Source organism: Pseudorca crassidens, chromosome 15, assembly GCF_039906515.1.
Source record: "Pseudorca crassidens isolate mPseCra1 chromosome 15, mPseCra1.hap1, whole genome shotgun sequence".
NCBI classification, from domain to species: Eukaryota; Metazoa; Chordata; class Mammalia; order Artiodactyla; family Delphinidae; genus Pseudorca; species Pseudorca crassidens.
The window spans coordinates 66,176,233-66,198,238 of NC_090310.1; the positions used below are offsets into that span (position 1 = coordinate 66,176,233).

General features: G+C 44.3%; 1 protein-coding gene across 5 annotated transcripts in view; it reads left to right on the plus strand.

The window, feature by feature from the left end:
• The window catches only part of CNBD2 (cyclic nucleotide binding domain containing 2), a 70,400-nt gene that overhangs the window by 38,045 nt on the left and 10,349 nt on the right, over positions 1-22,006 (plus strand). For 3 of the 5 annotated variants that reach the window (XM_067707992.1, XM_067707994.1, XM_067707995.1), the window contains exons 9-12: positions 1,883-1,997; positions 8,058-8,235; positions 10,154-10,274; positions 15,798-15,961. In XM_067707992.1, the coding sequence (XP_067564093.1) occupies positions 1,883-1,997; positions 8,058-8,235; positions 10,154-10,274; positions 15,798-15,961 (578 nt within the window). Of the gene's footprint in view, positions 1-1,882; positions 1,998-8,057; positions 8,236-10,153; positions 10,275-15,797; positions 15,962-21,446; positions 21,790-22,006 lie in introns of those variants that run through there. The other 2 variants (XM_067707993.1, XM_067707996.1) reach the window with 1 other exon arrangement.

Here is a 22,006-nt window from a genome sequence, read left to right on the forward strand (position 1 = left end):
ATTTATTTATTTAGGCCTAGCTGAGCGACTTGCAGGATCTTAGTTCCCCAACCAGAGATCGAACCCGGGGCCCCCGCAGTGAAAGCATGAAGTCCTAACCACTGGACCACCAGGGAATTCCCTGGCTTTTAAAGTTTCTACCCAGGATTATCACAAGTCACTTTGCTAAGGAAATTGGCCAAAGTGGTAAGAAGGCCATGCCTAATTCAAAGGGTAGAAAAGTATAATCCTGCCATGTGCCTGGAAGGAGAACTCAAGTACTTGCCTCAATGACCACTATGGGCATTAAGATGTAAGTACAAGGTTATCAGTTAAAAGTTGCTGTCCACTGCAGGTCACAGTATTAATAGTCTAGAATTAAGCAATCTAGTGCTAGAACAGCTGTCCTAGGAAGTCATCAAGAACCCAGACCCCTTCTAGCTTCTCCCTTCATCGTCCACAGTTTATGGCTTTCATCCTAATGGCGACAGTATGGCTGTTCCACCTCCAGCCATCACATCTGAGTTTCAGGCAGAAGGTAGTGGGAAGGATAACCATAGCTTTCCTTGGAGATTTATCCATCAGTCTTCCACTTATATCTCATTAGCCAGAATTGAGTCACTGCCAGCCCCACTGTCGGAGAGTCTGGGAAGGTGGTGAGTTTTTTTAAACTGGAGATTTTGTTGTCCTGAACGAAATCAGAGTTATATATAATACTGGCAAATTAGAAACAACTAAATATTAATCTTCAAAAATATTTTCCTGAGGTGTAACATATATGCAATAAGGACCTCAAATCTAAACTTTTACAGCTTGATGAATTTTTACATATGTATACCCCTGTGTAAGCATCACCCAAATCAAGATAGAGAACATTTTCAGTACCTCAGAGGCTCCCTTATGTCCTTTCCCAGACAAAATGCCCCCACACAGGTAACCACTCTTCTGACTTCTGTCACCACAGATTACTTTTGCCTATTCTTTAACTTTGTGTAAATGGAATCGTATCGTATATGCTCCTTGTGTCTGACTTCTTTTGCTCAACTGAATATTTATTTATTTTTAATTTTATGTAAATTATGGCATACATAGAATAATATGCAATCATTAAAAACAATAGCTTAGAACCATATTGCTTGGCATAAAAAGATGTCCTTGATATATTAATTGAGCTTTTAAAAAGGTTACAAGAGTGTGTTTTACATAAAAGGACTTATTTATGAAAAATTGTATCTATACATCTTATATGCTTAGAGAGAAGAGTTTGAAATAATATTCACCAAAGTGTTACCCTTGTTATTTCTGGGTGTTAGGATTAACATAGTTTTAACTTTCTCTATGTTCTTCTTTGTTTGATTTGAATATTTTTTAAACTTTTAGTTTTGGAATGATTTTAAATTTACAGAAAATTTGCAAGAACAGTACAAAGAATTCCTGTATAACCCTAACCTGGCTTCAACAATTATTAACATTTTGCCACATTTGCTTCTATATATATGTATATTTTTTTCCTGCCTGAATCATTTGAGAGTTAAGTATCATTCATCATATTCATTTACCCCTATATACTTAAGTGATTATTTTCTAAGATCAGAAATTAACCACAGAATAATTTTTGAAATCTAGGAATTTAACATTGATATAATATATAATCTATAGTCCATAGTCAATTTCACCAATTGTCCCAATAACATCCTCAATGGTGATTTTTTTTTTTTTTTTTAGTTCTCAGGCCTCTTTAGCTATTTGAATTTTTTATGATGAGTAGATAACATTTTCATTTTTAAAAAGGGCCTGAAACCACTTGCATTAAGCAAGTAAAACAAAAGAGAGCTTATCTTCAAAGCCTAGCCTACCTGGAGCTGGGGTTGACCCTTCTGCTCGTGTCTCTTGACGTGTCCAGGGCAGCTGTGAAGTACTGCAGTTGATAGACCTTGCGACCTCGCCCTTCTACCACAAGTGGGTCTGGCAGCACCTGCAGCTGATAGACGACAGACCTCCAAACACCCACCTCAAGGGTAAGCCGACATCCACATCCGGCAGCCCGCAGCACGGTAGGGGGTGCCTGATCCTGTGGGTTCTCAGTGCCTGGTCCACAAAATCTTAGAAATCTAGAGCTGGAAAGGCCTGGCAGGATAGACATCCTTCTTCCACCAGCTGTGGAAACCTGGTCCACGCGGCCGTCCGAGGGGAGGCTCCTGCCCACCCTTGCAGCCAATTTCAGCCTTTCCCTTTTGCTTCAGGTTCTCACAGGGAGAGGGGTGGAAAAAAGAGAGCTTGGAGCTAGACAGAGCCAGGTTTGAATACCACTGATTAGCAGGGTGATTTTGGTGAGTACTCAAGCCTCTGGGCCTGGTGCCCTGGGGTCTGTCGCTGGTGTCGTGGTTAAGAGCATAGGCCCAGGGCCAAGCTATGATTGAATTCAGGGTCCTTCTCTTACTAGCTGTGTGGATACTGGGCAAGTGATTCCACGTCCCTGCACACCGATGCCCTCAGAGTCTGTAAAATATGACTCATGGTCCCTGCCTCATAGGCTTGTTATAAAATTAAGCAAATGAATATATAATGCTCTTAGAACACTACCTAGATGCATTAGTATATAGTAGATGTTCACTCTCATCATCACACAGGTTACTAGGAGCGCTGAATCAGATCATGTGTGCACAGGGCCTGGGAGGTGCTCAGTAAATTTCAGCTCTCTTCTCATGTCAATTCTTTTTTTCTCTCTTTTCCATTGCTAATCCACCAGAGAAAAAGCCTCATCCCACACATTTCCCCCCCCCATTTTTTTTTTTTAACTGTGGCAAAATACACATAATGTAAAATTTACTATCTTAACCATTTTTAAGCACACAGTTCAGTGGTATTAAATATATTCTTTTTCTTACCTGCCTTCTTTTGGACTATTTTGTATGATGCCATTTCATTTTCTCTGTTGGCTTATTAGCTCTAACTCTTTGTCTGTTTATTTTAGTGGTTGCTTTATAGTTTGTTGAACATACCTTTAACTTATCACAGGCTACCTTCACGTGATATTATGCCACTTCACATACAGGATCAGAACCTTACGACAATATACTTCCATTTCTCCCTTCTCAGATTTTGGGCTATTGTCAAATATTCTACCTTCACATATGTTAAAAACCTTACAATACACAGTTGTCACTTTTGCTTTAAACAATTATCTTTTAAATATATTTAAGTAATAAGAACAAAAGTATTTTATATTTACCTATGTGGTACCATTCCTGATGTTCTTCATGCCTTTGTATAGGTCCAGATTTCCATTGTACAATTTCCTTCTGCCCAAAGTATTTCCTTTAACATTTCTTTCAGCTTTTCTATGTCTAAAAATGATTTTGTCTTAATTTTTAAAAGAAATTTTTTGTTGGGTATAGAATTCAAGGTTAACAGGGTTTTTTGTTTGTTTGTTTGTTTTTGCTCAGTATTTTAAAGATTTGCATTAAAGTCTGTCTTCTGGCTTGCATTGTTTTCAATAAGAAGTCTGCCAACCTTCTTATCTTTGTATAACCTCTTTGCATAACTTTGTATATCCTTTGTACGTAATAATGCCTTTTTGCTATGGCTGTTCTCTTTTCTTCCAGTTTTATTGAAATATAATTGACATACAGCACTGTGTAAGTTTAAGGTATACAGCATAATGATTTGACTTAAATACATCATGAAATGATTACCACAATAAGTTTAGTGAACATCCATCATTTCACATAGATACAAAAGAAAAAAATTTTTTTTTCTTGTGATAACTCTTAGGATTTACTCTCTTAATAGCTTTTGTATATAACATACAGCAGGGTTAATTATATTAATCATGTTGTACATTACATCTCTATTACTTAGTGTTTATCTTATAAGTAGATGTTTGTACCTTTTTTAAAATTTTTATTTATTTATTTTTGGCTGCGTTGGGTCTTTATTGCTGCCCGTGGGCTTCCTCTAGTTGCGGCAAGCGGGGGCTACTCTTCGGTGCGGTGTGTGGGCTTCTCATTGCGGTGGCTTCTCTTGTTGCAGAGAATGGGCTCTAGGCATGCAGGCTTCAGTAGTTGTGGCATGTGGGCTCAGTAGTTATGGCTCACAGGATCTAGAGCACAGGGTCAGTAGCTGTGGCGCACGGGCTTAGTTGCTCTGCGGCATGTGGGATCTTCCCGGACCAGAGCTTGAACCCGTGTCCCCTGCATTGGCAGGCGGATTCTTAACCACTGTGCCACCAGGGAAGCCCCAGATGTTTGTACCTTTTGACCACCTTCATCCAATTCCCCCTCTGCCCTACCCGCTGCCTCTGGTAACCACAAATCTGATCTCTTTTTCTATGAGCTTGTTTATTTTTGAAGGGTAATTGACCCACGGCACTATGTTAGTTCCTGGTGCACAACATAGTGATTTGATATTTCTGTACATGGTAGAGTGATCACCACTGCCTTGCCCTGGTTGGTTTAAAATTTTTCTCTTTATCAGTGGTTTTAAGGAATTTGGTCACACTGTGTCTTCACAAAATTTTTGTCATGTTTCTGTGCTTGGGGTTCATTTAGTTTTTTGGATCTTTGGGTTTATATTTTTCATCAGATTTGGAATGTTTTGACCATTAAAAAAATTTTTTTTCTATCTTTCCTTCTTTTGCCTCCACTTTGAGGACTCCAATCACATGTATATTGGACTGCTTGAAGTTGTTTCACTGATGCTCTATTAATTTTTCGTTGTTGTCTTTTTTCTCTCATTTTTGATCATTTTTATTGCTGTGTCTTCAAGTTCAGTAGTCTTTCTTCTGCATTGTCTAATCTGCTATTAATCCCATCCATGTATTTTTCATTTCAGACCTTGCAGTTTTCATATCTAAAAGTTTGATTTGGGTCTTTTTTTTTTTCTTAAATAATTTCCATGTCTCTGCTTAATATACACACAATTTCCTCTTTGGAATACAATTATAATAACTATTTTAATGTCATTGCATACTAATTCTGTTATCTGTGTCATTTCTGGGTCAGTTTCAGTTTATTGTTTTTTTCTCTTTATATGGTTCATATTTTCCTACTTCTTTGCATGGTTGGTAAGTTTTCACAGAATGCTAGAAACTGTGAATTTTGGGTGCTATGTATTTAAAAATTCCTGTAAATATTTTTGAGATTTGTTCTGGGATGCAGGTAAGTTACTTGGAAATATTTTGATCTTTTAAAGACTAGCAGTTAGGCTTTGGTAGGTAAGATCAGAGCAGTGTTTAATCTAGAGCTAGTTTTGCCCCATTCATGAGACAAAGCCATTCTGAATATTCCACAGGTGCCCATGACTTGTGAGGCTTTCTATTCTAGCTGTTGAGAACAGGAACTATTTCTGGTCCTGTGTGAACTCTGATTATTTATCTCTCTAAACATTTTGGGTGGTTCTTTCCCCAGCCTTGGGTAGCATTTTTTATCTATTACTGCATAACAAATTATCCCAAAACATAGTGACTTGAAACAATATTTATTATCTCTCAGTTTCTGTGGGTCAGAAATCTGAGCATGGCTTAGCCAGCTGCCTCTGGCTCAAGTTCTGTCGTGAGGTTGCAGCTGTCTGCCAGGGTTGTGGTCTCATCTGAAGGCTCACTTGAGAGGGACCCACTTCCAAGTTCACTTACGTGGCTATTTGCAAACCTTGGTCCCTAACCTTGTGGGGGTCTCTACAGGGCTGTTTTATGACACTGCAGCTTGCTTCCCCAGGAGTGAGAGAGAGCAACACAGAGTATACCCAAGGCAGAAGCCTTTTAAACCTAGCCTCAAAAGTGATATCCCATCACTTCTGCTATATTCTATTTATTAGAACCAAATCCAGCCCACACTTAACGGGAGGATAGTACACAAATGTGTGGCCATCAGGAGGTGGGAATCACTGAGGGCCATCTTAGTGGCTGCCTAACCACTGGTGGTTTCCTAACATCATTCATGTATTGCTCAGTACTCAGCTGAGACCAAAGGGGACCCTCGGAAGATCTTCAGAGTTCTCTCTTTGTGCAACTCTCTCCTCTCTGGGACTCTGCTCTGTGAACTCCAGCTGCCTTGTCTTCCCTGGACTGACTTCTGTCTCATTAATTCAGAGAGATTGCTGGGCTCCTCCTGGGTTTCCCTTTCCTGCACCATTGCCCAGAAGGTCTCCAGGTGGTCGGCTGGGGCAATAGTAGGGCTCAGCCCATTTGTTTTCTATCTTGCAGGGATAATGGTTCTTCATGGCGTGATGCCCAGTGTCATGAAAGCCACGTTTTTCATGTATTTAGCCCAGTATTTTATTAGTTTCAGGTGGGAGAGTAGTCCCTGTTACTCTGGCTGGAAGCAGAAGTCTAGATCTATGGTTCTTAATAGCTGAGTTTTATTCTCTTGTATGGATATACCACAATTACACCAATTACCTTTTACAGATATTTTGGGTTATTTCCAATTTTTCGCTATTACCTTACTGTGATGAATTTCCTGGTGTGTTTATCTTTGCATACTTGTGCACAAAAACATATTGGATAAATTCTTAGAATTACTGGATCAAGTATTTGGTCCAGTGTGTACTGGCTATGCACATTTAAAATATTGATAAGTATTGCTAAAATGCCTTCTGAATAGGTTGTACTTAGGGCTTTTTTATATATGCTTTGTTTTTCTAGGCCTACTCCTTGTGTAGTTCGAGTTTATTTCTATTAACATTAATTTTAATACTAACACTGGAGAGGTTTTTTTTTTTTTTTTTTGGTCGTGCTGCACATCTTGTGGGATCTCCATTCCCTGACCAGGGGTTGTACCCAGGCCACGGCAGTGAGAGCCCAGGATCCTAACCACTAGACCACCAGGGAACTCCCAGAAGATGTTTTTTAAATCAATATCATTAAGGTTTCATTTTCATACAATAAAAGACACACATTTAATGTGTGTAGTTCAATGAATTTTAACAAATTTACATCTGTTGTAACCACCACAATCGAGTTATAGAACATTTCCGTCACCTCCAGAAGTTCCCTTGTGCCCCTTCCCAGTCAATCCCTATCCTTCACCCCTGGCCCTGGGCAACCACCGATCTGCTTTCCATCACTATACGTTACATTTGTCTTTCCTAGGGTTTCATGTAAATGGAGTCCTATAGTATGTACTCTTTTGTGTCTGGTTCCTTTCACTCAGCATAGTGTTTCTGAGTGGTATTCTCTTGGAGATCTTTTTATTTTTTTAAAAATATTATTTAATTTATTTTTTGGGGGGGTTGCGTTGGGTCTTCATTGCTGTGCGCAGGCTTTCTCTAGTTGCAGTGAGCGGGGGCTACTCATTGCGGTGGCTTCTCTTGTTGCGGAGCACAGGCTCTAGGTGCATGGGCTTCAGTAGTTGTGGCACATGGGCTTCAGTAGTTGTGGCTCACGGGCTCTAGAGCACAGGCTCAGTAGTTGTGGCTCACGGGCTTAGTTGCTCCGCAGCATGTGGGATCTTCCCGGACCAGGGTTTGAACCCGTGTCCCCTGCATTGGCAGGCGGATTCTTAACCACTGCGCCACCAGGGAAGCCCCATATTGGAGATCTTTTTATTAATGCTCACAGAGGACCTATTATGTTCCAGGCACTGTGTTAGGCATAGCACATACTTTATCTGTAATGCTTACAATAGTCCTAGGAGGATTCCAAGAGATTGAGACTTGTCCAAGGTTCTATGGCTGGTCACCCATTTATTTTTTATTGCTCCTCCTGCCCCCAGTCCCGGTTTGAAAGCCCAGATAAATGTGATCTGTTAATGGAAAGACATGAGCTTTGAATCAGAAACACCTGAGTTCAAATACAAGCTTCAGCCCTTTCCTGGGTGTTAAACTCTGCTTCTCATTTTCTCTCTTAAATAAGGCTAATGGCATTTGTCTAGATGTAATGGATGTAAAGGCTCTCGCTCAGGACCTGGCACAGAGGGACAATAGTGGAAGCCACAGTGTTTTTCTTTCCTGTTTTTCTTAATTCCCCCGTACATCAGACTAGCCACACAGGAGATTGTGATATACCTCCAGACACCTCCAGCACAGCCCTCATGTATGCAAAGACCCATTAATGGGTTTTCCTGTGCTTTCTCTAACAGATCTGTCTCCTGTGGAGAGATTTAAGGAATTCCAGATCAAGTCATATCCTGTACAGGATTTTAGTTCTCTGAAACTTCTGCATCTCCGGAAAGCCCAGGAGCAACAGGGATCCAGCTTCAGTAGGAAGATTAAAACCTCAGCAAATACTCTCCCAAAGACCTTGGGCCCAAAGATCAAGTAAGCTTTGCCCTTGACAGATAGAAGGGTCCAGATTCTGGTTGAAAAGGGGGATATAACTTACAGGGCAGAATGTCAGGGATGCTGGGGAGGGGGCGGAGGTAGCAATCACAGCTTGACCCCAAAGGTTGGGATGTGTGCAGAAGGCAGCCTCCAGAGGTCCTAGGTTTGATATGGGGACTGCCTTCCCTGCCTCCAGCTCACAGGGCCCCTTTAGGTGGTGGCTGCTTCCTTTCTCAGGGAACCCATCTGAAGAAGAAGGGGCAGGACACAGTTTTTGGTGATGACATTCTGTTTGTATATCACTGGGCCTTTTTGACCCTGAGCTTCTTTTTTTTTTTTTTAAACATCTTTATTGGAGTATAATTGCTTTACAGTGGTGTGTTGGTTTCTGCTGTATAACAAAGTGAATCAGCTATACATACACATACATACCCATATCTCCTTGACTCTGAGCTTCTTAAGAAAAGTCTGCTCATTTAAGGGAGGCAGTAGATAAGTGCTTTGGAGTCAGTCCAATCTGGGTTCAAATCCTGGCTTGGCCACTTACTTTAGCTCTGTGTCCCTGTGCAAGGGACTTGACCTCTTTAAGCCTCAGTTTCCTGGTCTGTAGCTAACAGCATCTAAGTCTCAGTTTGTTGTAAACCAGCAGTTAAATGAGATAATGATAATTATAGCTAACACTTATGGAAATGACTCTGTGCCTGGTACTGGATTATCTAATTTAATTCTCCCAACAACCCTACAAGGTAAGTACTGCTATTATCACTCACATCTTTCAGGTGAGAAAACCAAGGTACAGGGAGAGATTAAGTTACTTATTCAAGGTCACACAGATAGAAAGTGGCAGAGTCAGGATTCAAACCTGAGCAGCTTGTTAGGGCTCAGTCTTGCTATCTGGTATGATCGTCATGACAGAAACAAGGTGGATGCACAATGAAGGCTGTGCTTTTTGCCTTTCCTGGAGAGGAAGGGACATTCAGTGGGCACTGGCCTAGAGGCAGCTCAGTGCCCGCCCCTTCATTACATATGAAGTAAAAATATCATACTAATAATGGCATCAGTGTCACAGTCTCCTTGGTGCCCCAGGGAATCCTTTGCCTGTTAACATTTCCAGCCTGCTTACCTCCATAATGAGCACCCTGTGGTTGCTTTGTTGTTTTTACCTCTGATGGATACTCTTTCCAAAGGATCCAGTGTTTGAAATCCCAATCCTACTTCTTCTGAAGGTAGAGAAGGAACAGACTTAGTTTCTCTGCTGTAAATAGTGAGGAAAAAGAGGACAGGCTGTCCCCACATTAAAAAATAGACATATGCTGGGCATGTCCTGGGAGGCAAGAATGGAAGCCTACCTTGTGTATATGTTGGGTGAGTTCAGCTATGCTCTCAGCTAATGAATAATCTTTTCCCTGCCTCTAATCCAGATAGCATACTTTGTCTCTTCCTTCTACCTAGCCTGAGACCAAAGAAAGCACAACAGGATTGCCTGTGTAAAACTCACTCCAAAGTGAACAAAGTACCGAGTCTACAGATCACTCAGGGAAACCCGTTTTTGTGAACAAACAAATGAAGCCATCTCTCCTCTGCCTGCCTCTCAAGAAGAGCCCCAACCTCCGCTGTGTCCCCAGGGGGACAGAGCTTACTCTTTCTCAAACTAGTCTTTCCATTTTTAGACAGCTCTGACTTAGAAATCCCCTCCTTGTGCTGAGCATTAAGTCAGCCAGCCTGGACTTCTCACCCATCAGGCCTGGCTCACGGGCATGTCTTCTCCCTGTTAAACCTCTCCAAATCCTGACAGTTTTCTCACCACCTGGGAGAAGGGAGGGGTGATCTCAATTGAATGGGGGCTGCTTATCCAGGGCTTCATGAACTGGCTGTGTTACAAATGAGTTCTCTTTAACAAGGTGTCAAATTTCAGATCCAGGTGTCCTCATTTCATCCAGTGTCCCATGATTGATACGAAGTATGGTGCTCTCCCCAAGGAGGCTGCAGTGGGGGCCTACGTGAAGATTCACACTGTGGAGCAAGGAGAAGTCTTGGTAAGTGTGCAGAGAGCCTTGTTCACAATAGAGTGTGTAACACGAAGGGCTGGGGGTACTAAGTAATGAGAGTAAATGTTTAAAATCATCCTGTTCTAAATTCGGTGATATTAAGGAATATTGTTTGATTTTTTTAAGATATGATAATGGTAATGTGGTTATGTTTTTTAAAGAGTCCTTACGGGACTTCCCTGGTGGTCCAGTGGTTAAGACTCCGCATTTCCATTGCAGGGGACATGGGTTCTATCCCTGGTTGGGGAACTGAGATCCCACGTGCCACGCAGGGCAGCCATAAATAAATAAATAATTAATAAATAAATAAATAAGAGTCCTTATATTTAGGAGATACATATCCAGATATTTACAGATAAAATGATATGACATCTAGGACTTGCTTTAAAATAATCCAGGAACAAGGCAAGGATGTCCCTTCTCACTACTATTCAACATTGTTTTGGAAGTCCTAGCTAGTGCATTAAGAAAAGGAAGTTAGGGCTTCCCTGGTGGCGCAGTTGTTGGGAGTCCGCCTGCCGATGCGGGGGACGTGGGTTCGTGCCCCGGTCCGGGGGGATCCCACATGCCGCGGAGCAGCTGGGCCCGCGAGCCGTGGCCGCTGAGCCTGCGCGTCCGGAGCCTGTGCTCCGCAACGGGAGAGGCCACAACAGTGAGAGGACCGCGTACAGCAAAAAAAAAAAAAAAGTCTATTAAAAAGCAATTATCCATGGGACTTCCCCGGTGGTACAGTGGTTAAGAATCCGCCTGCCAATGCAGGGGACATGGTTTCGATCTCTGGTCCAGGAAGATGCCACATGCTGCAGAGCAGCTAAGCCCGTGTGCCACAACTACTGAGACTGCGCTCTAGAGCCCGCTCGCCGCAACTAGAGAAAGTGTGCTCACAGCAATGAAGACCCAATGCAGCCAAAAATAAATAAATAAAATTAATTAATTAATTTTTAAAAAGTGGGCTTCCCTGGTGGCGCAGTGGTTGAGCGTCCACCTGCCGATGCAGGGGACACAGGTTTGTGCCCCGGTCCGGGAGGATCCCACATGCTGCGGAACGGCTGGGCCCATGAGCCATGGCCGCTGAGCCTGCGTGTCCAGAGCCTGTGCTCCGCAACGGGAGAGGCCACAACAGTGAGAGGCCCGCGTACCGAAAAAAAAAAGTAATTATCCAGGGACATCCCTGGTTGTCCAGTGGTTAAGACTTCGCCTTCCAATGCAGGGGCTGCGGGTTCGATCCCCGGGGAGCTAAGATCCCACATGCCTCGCAGCCAAAAAACCAAAACATTAAACAGAAGCAATATTGTAACAAATTCAGTAAAGACTTTAAAAATGGTTCCCTTAAAAAAAAAAAATCTTAAAAAAAAAAAGTAATTATCCAATAGTGGAGGGGGGATGTATGGGTGAAACAAACTTGGCCGTGATTTGACCACTGTGGGAGCTGGGCCATAGGTGCTGGAGCTGGGTGGGCGGGTGAGCTGTACGGGGAGGGCACGAGGCCTCCTGGTGGGTAGCGATGCACGTCAGTCTTCCTGGAGGTGGGGGGACTGTCTTCTGATGTATGGTCATCGTTGTTGCCATGAATCTCCAGGGTCCTCACCCCGTGCTCCTGCTCTGGCCTGTGCGCCCCCCGAGGCAGGGAGGTCAGCCCAGCACTGTCTGGAGGCCCAGGCCCTAGCACAGCCCTCGGTCAATACCGCGTGAATATTTCTGAGCTTTTCAGCAGCTCTTATTTTGCTTAGTAAAACTCTGCCTCCTACAATTTTTAAGGAGCTCCGACCCCCGCTTACCCATCCCCCCAAGAACAAACAGAAATCAGCTTCCTTGCCACATGGTGGCCTCTTAGGTATTTAAAGAATGCTGTTTTGTTTTTCATTCAGCATCTGTGCCCCGTTAATTATTTTCTTATGCAGGGAAAACATTCCTCCATTCCTTCAGTCTTCATGTGATATAGTTTCCAGCCTTCTCACTTCCGTTTCCCTGCAGTTTCAGTGTCTCAGAGTGAGGTGCTCAGGACTGGACACAGGCCACCTGAGGCCAGGCACCTGCAGTGCATGCAGCCTCGTGGGCTGCCCGCGGAGGAGCTGGGATGCCTGGCACCCTGGGTGCATGGAGGAACCACAGGGCAGACGAGGCGTTGCTCACTCTGGTAGAGGGTGACAGGAGCGGGGAGGCTGTGGAAGATGGAACAACAGGGACTTGGGACTTGATTCTCTAAGCAATCCTGGAAGGCTCGGAGCAAGGCCCTGACTGCCTCATTCACCACACAGGACCCAGGGCAGAGAAACTCCCACCACCAAATATTCATTAACGAGATCCTGTTGAAGAAAGTGCCTTTGGTAAAATTCTGTTCTCCCTGCTTTCAAGGCCCTGGCTTCATTTGCAGGAGAATGAATGGTAACAGCTGTGACTGTATTCACCCACCAGGAGGTAGGAGATCACATTTTCCTTTGGAGGCAGGAGTGTAGAGCTGAGTCAGCCTTGGAAACAGCAGAGCTTGGGGCCTGGAGTAAAGAGACCCAGCTTTTGAGCCAGGGGGTGTAGGGGAACCAGCTTCTCCAGGGAACAGGCGGGCTGAGGCCTCAGACATGGTCAAGACTGGGCAGAGCAGCAGGGAGATGGCAGATGGGCCACCTCACATATTGTAGTTTTTGCTTCTAATTAGCTTGCTGTGTGGCCTTGGGCAAATCACTTTACCTCTCTGAATCTGAACCCTCATCAGAAAATGAGGACATTCACCTGGGTGAGCTGCTGACTCTAGCGTTCTATGATTCCGTTGGAGCTTTCACTCAGCAGATATTTCTTGAGGATCTATCATGCTCCAAGCATGGCCCAAGGTGCCAGTGTGGGTGAGTAAACTGACATTATTCTTGCCCTTATGGGGCTAATGATCTAGGCTGGAGACAGACAGTAAACAGATAAAGCAGCAAACACACAGAAAGGTTTTTTTTTTTTTTGCAGTACGCGGGCCTCTCACTGTTGTGGCCTCTTCCGTGGTGGAGCACAGGCTCCGGACGCGCAGGCTCAGTGGCCATGGCTCACGGGCCCAGCTGCTCCACGGCATGTGGGATTTTCCCGGACCGGGGCACAAACCCACGTCCCCTGCATCGGCAGGCGGACTCTCAACCACTGCGCCACCAGGGAAGCCCACACAGAAAGTTTTAAATTGCTGTTGGGAATGGAACAGAAAGCTGAGTTGAAGGGGGTGGTCTTCCTAAACGGAGTGGTCAGGGAAGGCTGCTCTAAGGCAGTGATATTTAAGCTGGGACCTGAATGACAAAAGGAATAAACTATAGACAGCCTGGGGGGAAGAGTCTTCCAGACAGAGGAACAGCAGGTTGAGCCTGAGGCAGGAAGCAGCCTGGCATGTTGAGGGGACTGGAAGGAGGGCAGCATGGCTGGAACAGAGTAAACGAGGCAGGAGCCTTACAAGGGTGAGATAGCCAAAGCCTCGGTGGCCACAATGAAGAGTTCTGCTTTATCCTGGGCACTTTGGGAAGCTACTTGAAGACCTGACTCCGGCTGGAACGTGTGGGGTGGAGTGGAGGTGGATAACAGTGCCTGCTGATGGTACTGCCCTCAGTGAGGCCCTGGACAGATTGCTGGTTCAAATCCCGGCTCCACCACTTTCTGTCTTGTTACCTTGGGCAGGTTAGTTAACTTTGTGCCTCAGTTTCCTCGCAGTGTAGTGGTTAAAAGCATGGACTCTAAAGGCAGGCCCATCCGAGTTCAAATCCTAGCTTTATTGCTTCCGTGCTGTATGATGTTGGATAAGTTTCTTAACCTCATCAGCATCCTCTGTAAAATGATGATCATAAAAGGATTCACCTCATGGGGTTCTAGTGAGGGTTCCATGAGCTAACACACACCAAAGCTACAAGAGGGCCTGGGATTTAGTGAAGGCTCATTAAACATTAGCTGGTGCTGTCGTCACCGTCATCATCATCATCATTGTTATTGTAATTATAAGATACATGACCTTTGCAAGTAAATTTCCTGTTTTGAACCTTATTTTCCACATCTGAGGCTGATAATCCCTATATCGCCGGGTGGTTGTGAGGATTACATCTACACACGTGTTTCTCCCACACAGTAGGAGCTGACTGAAGAGCAGCCATCTGGCTTCTGTGCAAGGCCTGGCGCTGGTCAGAAGGGCCTTTATGCCCATTGCACTGAGCACAACTAAAGTGTGAGGAGCTTCACGTCTCCCAGAGCACCCTCACACACCACACCATCTTGTTTGGACCTTCAACAACTTCGTAAGAAAGATAACACACCTCCATTCCAGTCTTACCAAGGAGAGACAAGGCCAGGGCTCAGAGTAGATGGTCATTCTTCAAGGTCTGGAACCCAAATGGTGGTAGTGTGGGTGAGGGCGGGGAAGGGGAAACTGTTCCAAACCCTACTTCACATCTCCTTTCAAACTGAGACTCCTTCAGAGACATGCAGGGCAGGTGTTTTCACTTCTGTTTCACAGGTGAGCAAACAGTGGCCCAGGGACGTATAACTTTGCCCAAAGTCGCATGACAAGTAAACATATGGATCTTTCTTCTGAAGCAGGATTATTCTCAATCCCACACGGCCTCCATAGAGCAGAGCTCTTGGCGCGCAGGCTCAGCGGCCATGGCTCACGGGCCCAGCCGCTCTGCGGCATGTGGGATCTTCCCAGACCCGGTCACGAACCCATGTCCCCTGCATCGGCAGGCGGACTCCCAACCACTGCGCCACCAGGGAAGCCCTGGCTGATGTCTTCTTAAGCCCAAGACAGCTGGGCATTGTAGGCTCTGGACCATTGACCTCCCCTCCCCTCCTTGCCTGAGTCTTAATAGCCGAGAGGCTGAGTGAGCCCTGGATTGGGGTTTCAGCAGCAAAGACTCTGGTCCCGGCTTTGCCCCATCTCAGAGTGTCTCCTTACAAAGGGGGTTACACTCTGTAAAGCTGTGCCTGTTGATCTCCATCTCCCTTCCAGATATAACTGAGTAGGAATCCACACCAGGGAGCCCAAGGGGCAACGGGAGCCGCACAGGGACTACCAGTGGCCCCAGAGCCCGTGAGAGACGGAAGGAACTAAGGCGACACACGCTTATGAAGGAAGCCCTGGAGGAAAGGGTGTGGGAGGGTGTGACAGCTGTAAAAGGGAAGATGTAGAAGAGGAGGATGAGCTGTCTGTCATAGTCCTAAGGAAGAGAAAACGGGCTGGCCTGGCACAAAGCAGAGTCGAGACTGGACACCAGGGAAAGCTTGTAAAATGCCGGCGCCCGGCAAGCTACTGTGTGAGTGCGACTCTTGCAGAGCCTGCTGCCCGTGGGCAGGACAACTGACAAAGTGCCTTGAGGACTGTTCTCATGTGAGGAGCCCCAGGACTTTGATGTCATTAGCAAAGAGAGTTCTGGACTTCTCCCCGTCACTTGCTGAATGACCCCACATGGATTCACCTCCTGTTCGGGGCCTTGTTTTGCCTACCCTGAAAATCTGCTTGTACAAGTGGATGGTCTCGAACTTTCTGGGACTTCTTTTTTCTAGGGCCTTCACCAGATCCTCCTCCCGGAGAGCCAGCGTGACACTCGGCCCTTGATCCTGGTGAGCCTGGGAGCTGAGGTGATACGGGTTAGGAAAGAGAAGTTTTGCGAACTGATTGACAGTAAGACAATAGAAAAATTGTCGAAGTTCGAGATCAAGTACCCCAGGTCAGTGCTGGAAATGTGCGTACCTCCCACTAGATCAAATGAACAATTTTTTTGCCTCTTATTTTGGTAAAAGGAAGAAAAAAGTGATGATACCTAAAGCTGACACTGGTGGAATGAAACTGATAATTGTTGGTACACTCGAAATTGGCTCAATCCTTTTGATAGTAATTTTAGATAATAATGTTTCAGGGGACACAAAACTGTTCCTACTCTTTGAAGCAGTGGTCTACCTCTGAATTTATCTGTATGTAACTAATTATAGGGAAAGCTACATACACTAAGATGTTCGTAGCTGCCATATTCATAATAGAAAAACAACCACCTTTACCCACATGTGTTACACCAGGGGGATAGTTTAGAAAACTGTGGTACATTCCCTTGATAGAAAGTAACTTTTATTTAAAAAGCATAAGTAAATGAGTGATAAAATGCTACAAGAAAAGGATAGGGTACAAAATTGTATATGTACATACTATGACTGTGCCTTTGTAAAACACTTACATGAGAAAAATCTAGAAGGAAAATGAGCAAAAATGATAATATCTGTGGTATTGCCCAGTTTGTAATAGTCATTCTCTCTGGAAGCTCGGACTAAAAGGGACTTTCTGGTTATAGTTACATATTCCTCTGATGTTTAATTGGTTTTGTAGTGAGTATGCATTTCTTTTATAATGAGGGAAAAAAAAGATATACTTTTTAAAGTTGTTGTCAGGGTATGACATTCCAAGTGGGTTTTTTTTTTTTTTTTTTTTACGGTACGCGGGCCTCTCACTGTTGTGGCCTCTCCCATTGCGGAGCACAGGCTCCGGATGCGCAGGCTCAGTGGCCATGGCTCACGGGCCCAGCCGCTCCGCGGCATGTGGGATCTTCCCAGACCGGGGCACGAACCCATGCCCCCTGCATCAGCAGGCGGACTCCCAACCACTGCGCCACCAGGGAAGCCCCAAGTGGGTTTTTTTCCCTTTATTCTCCAAATGTTTGTTAATGATGATATATTACTTTTATAATTAAAAAAAAATTATCTTGAAAGATTTGATAAAAAAGATTTCTTTTCATATTTCCCTAGTTTCCAAATTTTCCAGAGTGAATACTTTTATAGTGTGAAAAAAAACCCTAATTTTTAGGTAAAAACGAATTTATTGTCTGGACTACTGGTCACAAAACTGTTTTGATCTAACACCGCTATTACTAAAGAGTGTTTGAGTGTATACCCCCTAGAATATATATATGATATAAATAATATATGTTATTTAACTTATTTTTATTTATTATATCCATATATTGCTATATGAATATATCATATATATTATGAACATGCAACAAATAGATCTTCAGAAAGAATAAGACAAAGATAAATATAAATGAAGTCCTACTGTTTACTTCACACAGCCCAGTGGATCCCTTTCACCTCCCTGGCTGACACCCTTACCCCCACTTTGGGATCCCCAGCTGAGACTCCTGTAGCCGTCTTACCGCTGGTCCCCTGCCTCGGTCTCTCCCTGCCAGATCCTTTCTGCATACTTTGCTCTTGCTAAAACCCAAATCTGGCCGTGTTAAACTCCTGCTTAAAACCTTTCAGTGGTATCTCACTGCCTGTAGGATACAGTGCAGATTCAATGCCACGTAAATGGCCCTTCATTTTCTGACCCTTCAACTCCCCTGCAGCACCTCCTGCCACCTCTAACCCACTCCAGCAACACAGGCAGATTGCCTCCTGGACCTGCACATACTTGCCTTTGCCAGTGCAGGCCCTCTGCCTGCAATGCCACCCCTCAATCCTGCTCCTCTCCCCTTTATTTTCTGATAAATTTCTTCTCATTCTTTAAGATTCATATCCTCCAGAAAACCTTTCATGACTGACCCCAGGCTGGGCTAAGTACCCCTTTCTGTGCACTCATAATCCTCCCTACGTAGCTCTCACAGTGGCCACACCACGTTTTATTACAACTGTTTAGAGCTGCGTAGTTTTCGCACAGTTCTTTCCCCACCACTTGGTTAATTGCTTCGTGAACGCAGGGATTGGGCTTTAGGCACCTTTCATCTCTAGCACCTGTACAGTACCTGGCACATGGTAGATGCATGATAAACGTTGGGTGAGTGAATGAATAAATGGGACACACTTATTAGGGAAAACTGGAAAATGCTGAACGTTTAAGAAGGTGAAGACCTTCTTAAATGCATTTGCATTCCTCCAACAATCCCAATTAGCATTTTATGTATTTCCTTTCAGTATTTTTTTTTACCGCATGGCTGTGTACCAAATAGGCATTTATCATTCAGGCACACAAAGCTTCATAATGGAGATCATACCGATTGTACAATTTTGCATCCTCCCTCCTTTTTCTTTTCTTGTGGTGATGCTGTGATCAGACATCGTTTTGTGGGCAGGTGTGGGAAGCAAGTGATTCCTGTGGTTGAGAAAGAGGAGGTGTGAAGGCAAGCAAATCTGTAGAGTTGCTTCAGCCGTGTCCAATAAGCACATGAAAGAATTTGCCATGGGATCCATATGACCTTGGATAAGTCATTTTCCCTCCTGTAGGCTTAAGACTCCAATCTACAAAACAAGAAAATTAGACCAGAACAGTGTTTCCCGAAGTATGGATCATATTCACAGAAGGCTTACAAGATGACTTTAGGTGGTACGCGGATTGTAAACAGCTATGTATTTATTCTAGTGTGAACTAGAAAAACATGACTAGCTCACTAAACTGATTTGACAAACTTGTTGCTTAGAACAAAGCCAAAGTAAATACTTAAGTAGAATTTTTAAAAATCATTAATAAAAGAACAGATGATATGTAGCTATGGTCCAAATTGGGGCAGTTTTGTGGAAAAAAAAAAAAAGTTGGGAAACACTGGTGGTTCCTTGCAGTTCAGCAATGCCCCAATTCTCTGATTCCTGTGTACTAGCAACATAAAAAATAGCTATTTAGAAAATAGCTACTCAAAAAAGGATTTAAGGAGCCTTAGCTTCTCACATAACATCTGGTACATGATGGGTGTCAGTTAATGTTGGTTGAATTGAAACTCAGAGGTTTATGTAGACTTGAGGGTGGCAGATGTTTGGGCACTCAGCATCTGTGCTGCCCAGTCAGCACTTTGCTGCAATCGTCTGCAATGCTGACAGATGGAATTCTCGCTTATTCATTAATTGTTGAACTCATGGTTTTCTAGACTGCTAAAGCAGGCAGAAAATATAAGCATTATCTAGCTCAAATCCTCCATGTTTTAATTGAGGACTGTGAGGCCCAGGAAAGGGGACGTGACATCCTGCAGATCACAGTCAGTTGGTGAGACACCTGTCCTGTGGATGCTACAGGCTAGATTATCTGAAGCCTCTCCCCCATGTAGAATACGAACAGCTGAGTTCACAGGAAAGAAGGGAAATCTCCAAGGCCCCAAATGAAGAGCAGCCTCAAACCAAAGCACCAGAGTGTGATCTAGTGCTGGATTGCCAGGCAGGCATGGGGTGGGGTTGTGGCTGAGGGCACCATGGGCTGAAGTGTTGCATCCCGCAAGGACAGATGACACTTTCAGTTCAAGCGAGGCAGAGAGTGGAACTGGAATTGCTGCATGAAGCTGAGGACTTTGGATGAGCTGCCCCATTTAGTGAAAGACTAGACTAGAAATCAGTGTGACCGTCGGCATCAGGAGGTTATGTGGAATCTTGTCTGTCTTAAGTTGGACTCTGGATCCAAAAAAAAAAAAAAAAGATCCCTTAAGAATTTGTAAGCATGTGCTCGCCCCCTCCTAGGTTTTGATGAGTTCCTTAGCCCCCCTGAGCCTTAGTTTCCATGTTTGTGAAATGGGGTGGTCCTGAGGATCAAATGAGTTAACAAGTGTAAAGTGCCTGGTCATGGTAAGTGTGAAGCAGAGTTAGATATTGTTATTTATTATGTAAGAAATTGGGAGTTAACGGGACTTTTTAGTTGGAGACTATCCAGTGGTGTGCTGGGAAATGTTCAACAATCAGCTCTCTGGGAGATGGGAGGTAACCTGATTGGAAGTGTTTGCTGGTTTCTGTGGTGCACATACTACCACCATGGCCGGTTTTGAGCTACCAACCTGATGTCATCGAGCATGAAGTTGCTCTCGTGAGCTGGTAGGAGCTGACGCTGGCAATGCTGAGACCACCAGGACTAACTTGTAGCCCACTCTGACCTGTAGGTTTTATATCAAGTTGATCTCTGTGAATCAAAGTTGATTTTGTCCTGGTTAATATAATCTACCCAGAAGAATGCTCTAATGTGTTAGTGATTTATCAGAGTTGCCTCCTTAGGTGAGAGTATAGGTGAGTCAGTGGAAGTTGAGTTTGCCCTTCCCTTGCTGAGGTCTCAGAAGAAAATAAACCAATGAGTCCTGAGCCCATTCCACCCTCCCCCACTTTCCTCACCCTCATGTGCTATGAGGGAAGGGGGCAGAGTAGAGCCAGGGCACCAAGACCAGTCCAAGGTAGCTACCAATGGACTTTCTATCTCTATAGAGTGGCCTTGTCTGGACATTTCAGATCAATGGAACCATGTATATGTGACTGGCTTCTTAACATAGTGTTTTCAAGGTTCATTCATGTCTTAGCATGTATCAGTACTTCATTCATTTTTATTGTCAAATAATATTCCAGTGCATGGATATACCACTCTTTTATTTACCCATTCATCAGCTGATGGACAGTTGGGTTGTTTCCACTTTTTGGCTATTATGAATAATGCTGCTATGAACATTCTTGTTCAAGTTTTTGTGTGGACATATTTTTCATTTCTCTTGGGTATATACCTAGGAGTGGAATTCCTGGGTCATAAGTTAACTGTTTAACGTTTTGAGGAACTGCTGGACTGTTTTTTCAAAGTGGCTGCATCATTTTACATTCCTGGCAGCAATGCATTGGAACCCTCGCTCCAATATCTCCACATCCCCATTAACACTTATTATTATTTGTCTTTTTAATTATCATCATCCTAGTGGGCATAAGTGGTATCTTGTGTGGCTTTGGCTTACATTTCCCTGATGGCTAATGATCACATACGTAATTTAAAATTTTCAGTAGCCACGTTATAAGAAATCAAAAGAAACGGGTGAAATTAACTGTAATAATATATTTTATTGAATGCAGTATATCTAAAATGTTATCATTTCAACATGTAATCAACATAAAAATTACTGAGATATTCTGCATTCTTTTTGTTGTTGTTCTAAGTCTTTGAAATCTGGTGTGTATTTTATACTCAGAGCACACCTCTAATTCAGATTCATCACACTTCAGGTACTCAGTAGCCACATGTGGCTCGTGGCCACCACATGGAATAGTGCAGGTCTAGGTGATGAAGGTGTGGAAAGGTAAAGGAGGCAGAGGGAAGAGTCTGGGAAAAGGCGCAGAGGTGGGACAGGGCTCGGTGTGTTTCGGGGCTGGAAGGAGGCAGGGCTGGGGGGGGGCAGGGGGCAGGCAGGAGCTCGTGTGGGAACCTCAGCATCTGGGCCTTGCCTTCAGCGATGAAGATGTGTGCCAGAAGTTCCTCGAGGAGAACAGCTGGAATGTCTTCCGGAAGGACCTGATGCGGCTGCTGGTGGAGCCTCGCCAGTGTCCACCATTCACCCCAGTCCAGCCCAAGAAGAAAGGGATCTACAAGCCCAAGGCTGTGATGCTGGATTTGTGTAGCTTAGACAAGAAGACAAGACCTCGTCATCCCATCTTTATGGCACCCCAGAAATACCTCCCCCCATTGAGGATTGTCGAAACCATTATAGCACCCCGGTACAAAATCCAAGAACTCCTGCCTCAGTATAAGAATGCAGGGGTCCTTGTTTAGAATCAATAAAAGATGTTGGGTTGACCCTAGTGTTTCCTGAATAACCACCATGGGAGTTGTGGGGCTTACAGTGGGGGATCCTGAGGGCTGAGCCATGGGTCCGGAGAGGTGTTTGGGGCAGCACCTGGGGCACTGTCTCTCTGGACACTTGTGGGACTGAGTAAGGGATGGTTGGGAGGCTGGGTGGGGATGGGTTAATCACTGGAGGTAGCCTCAGAGTGGGAGAGTCTTATCTGAGGAG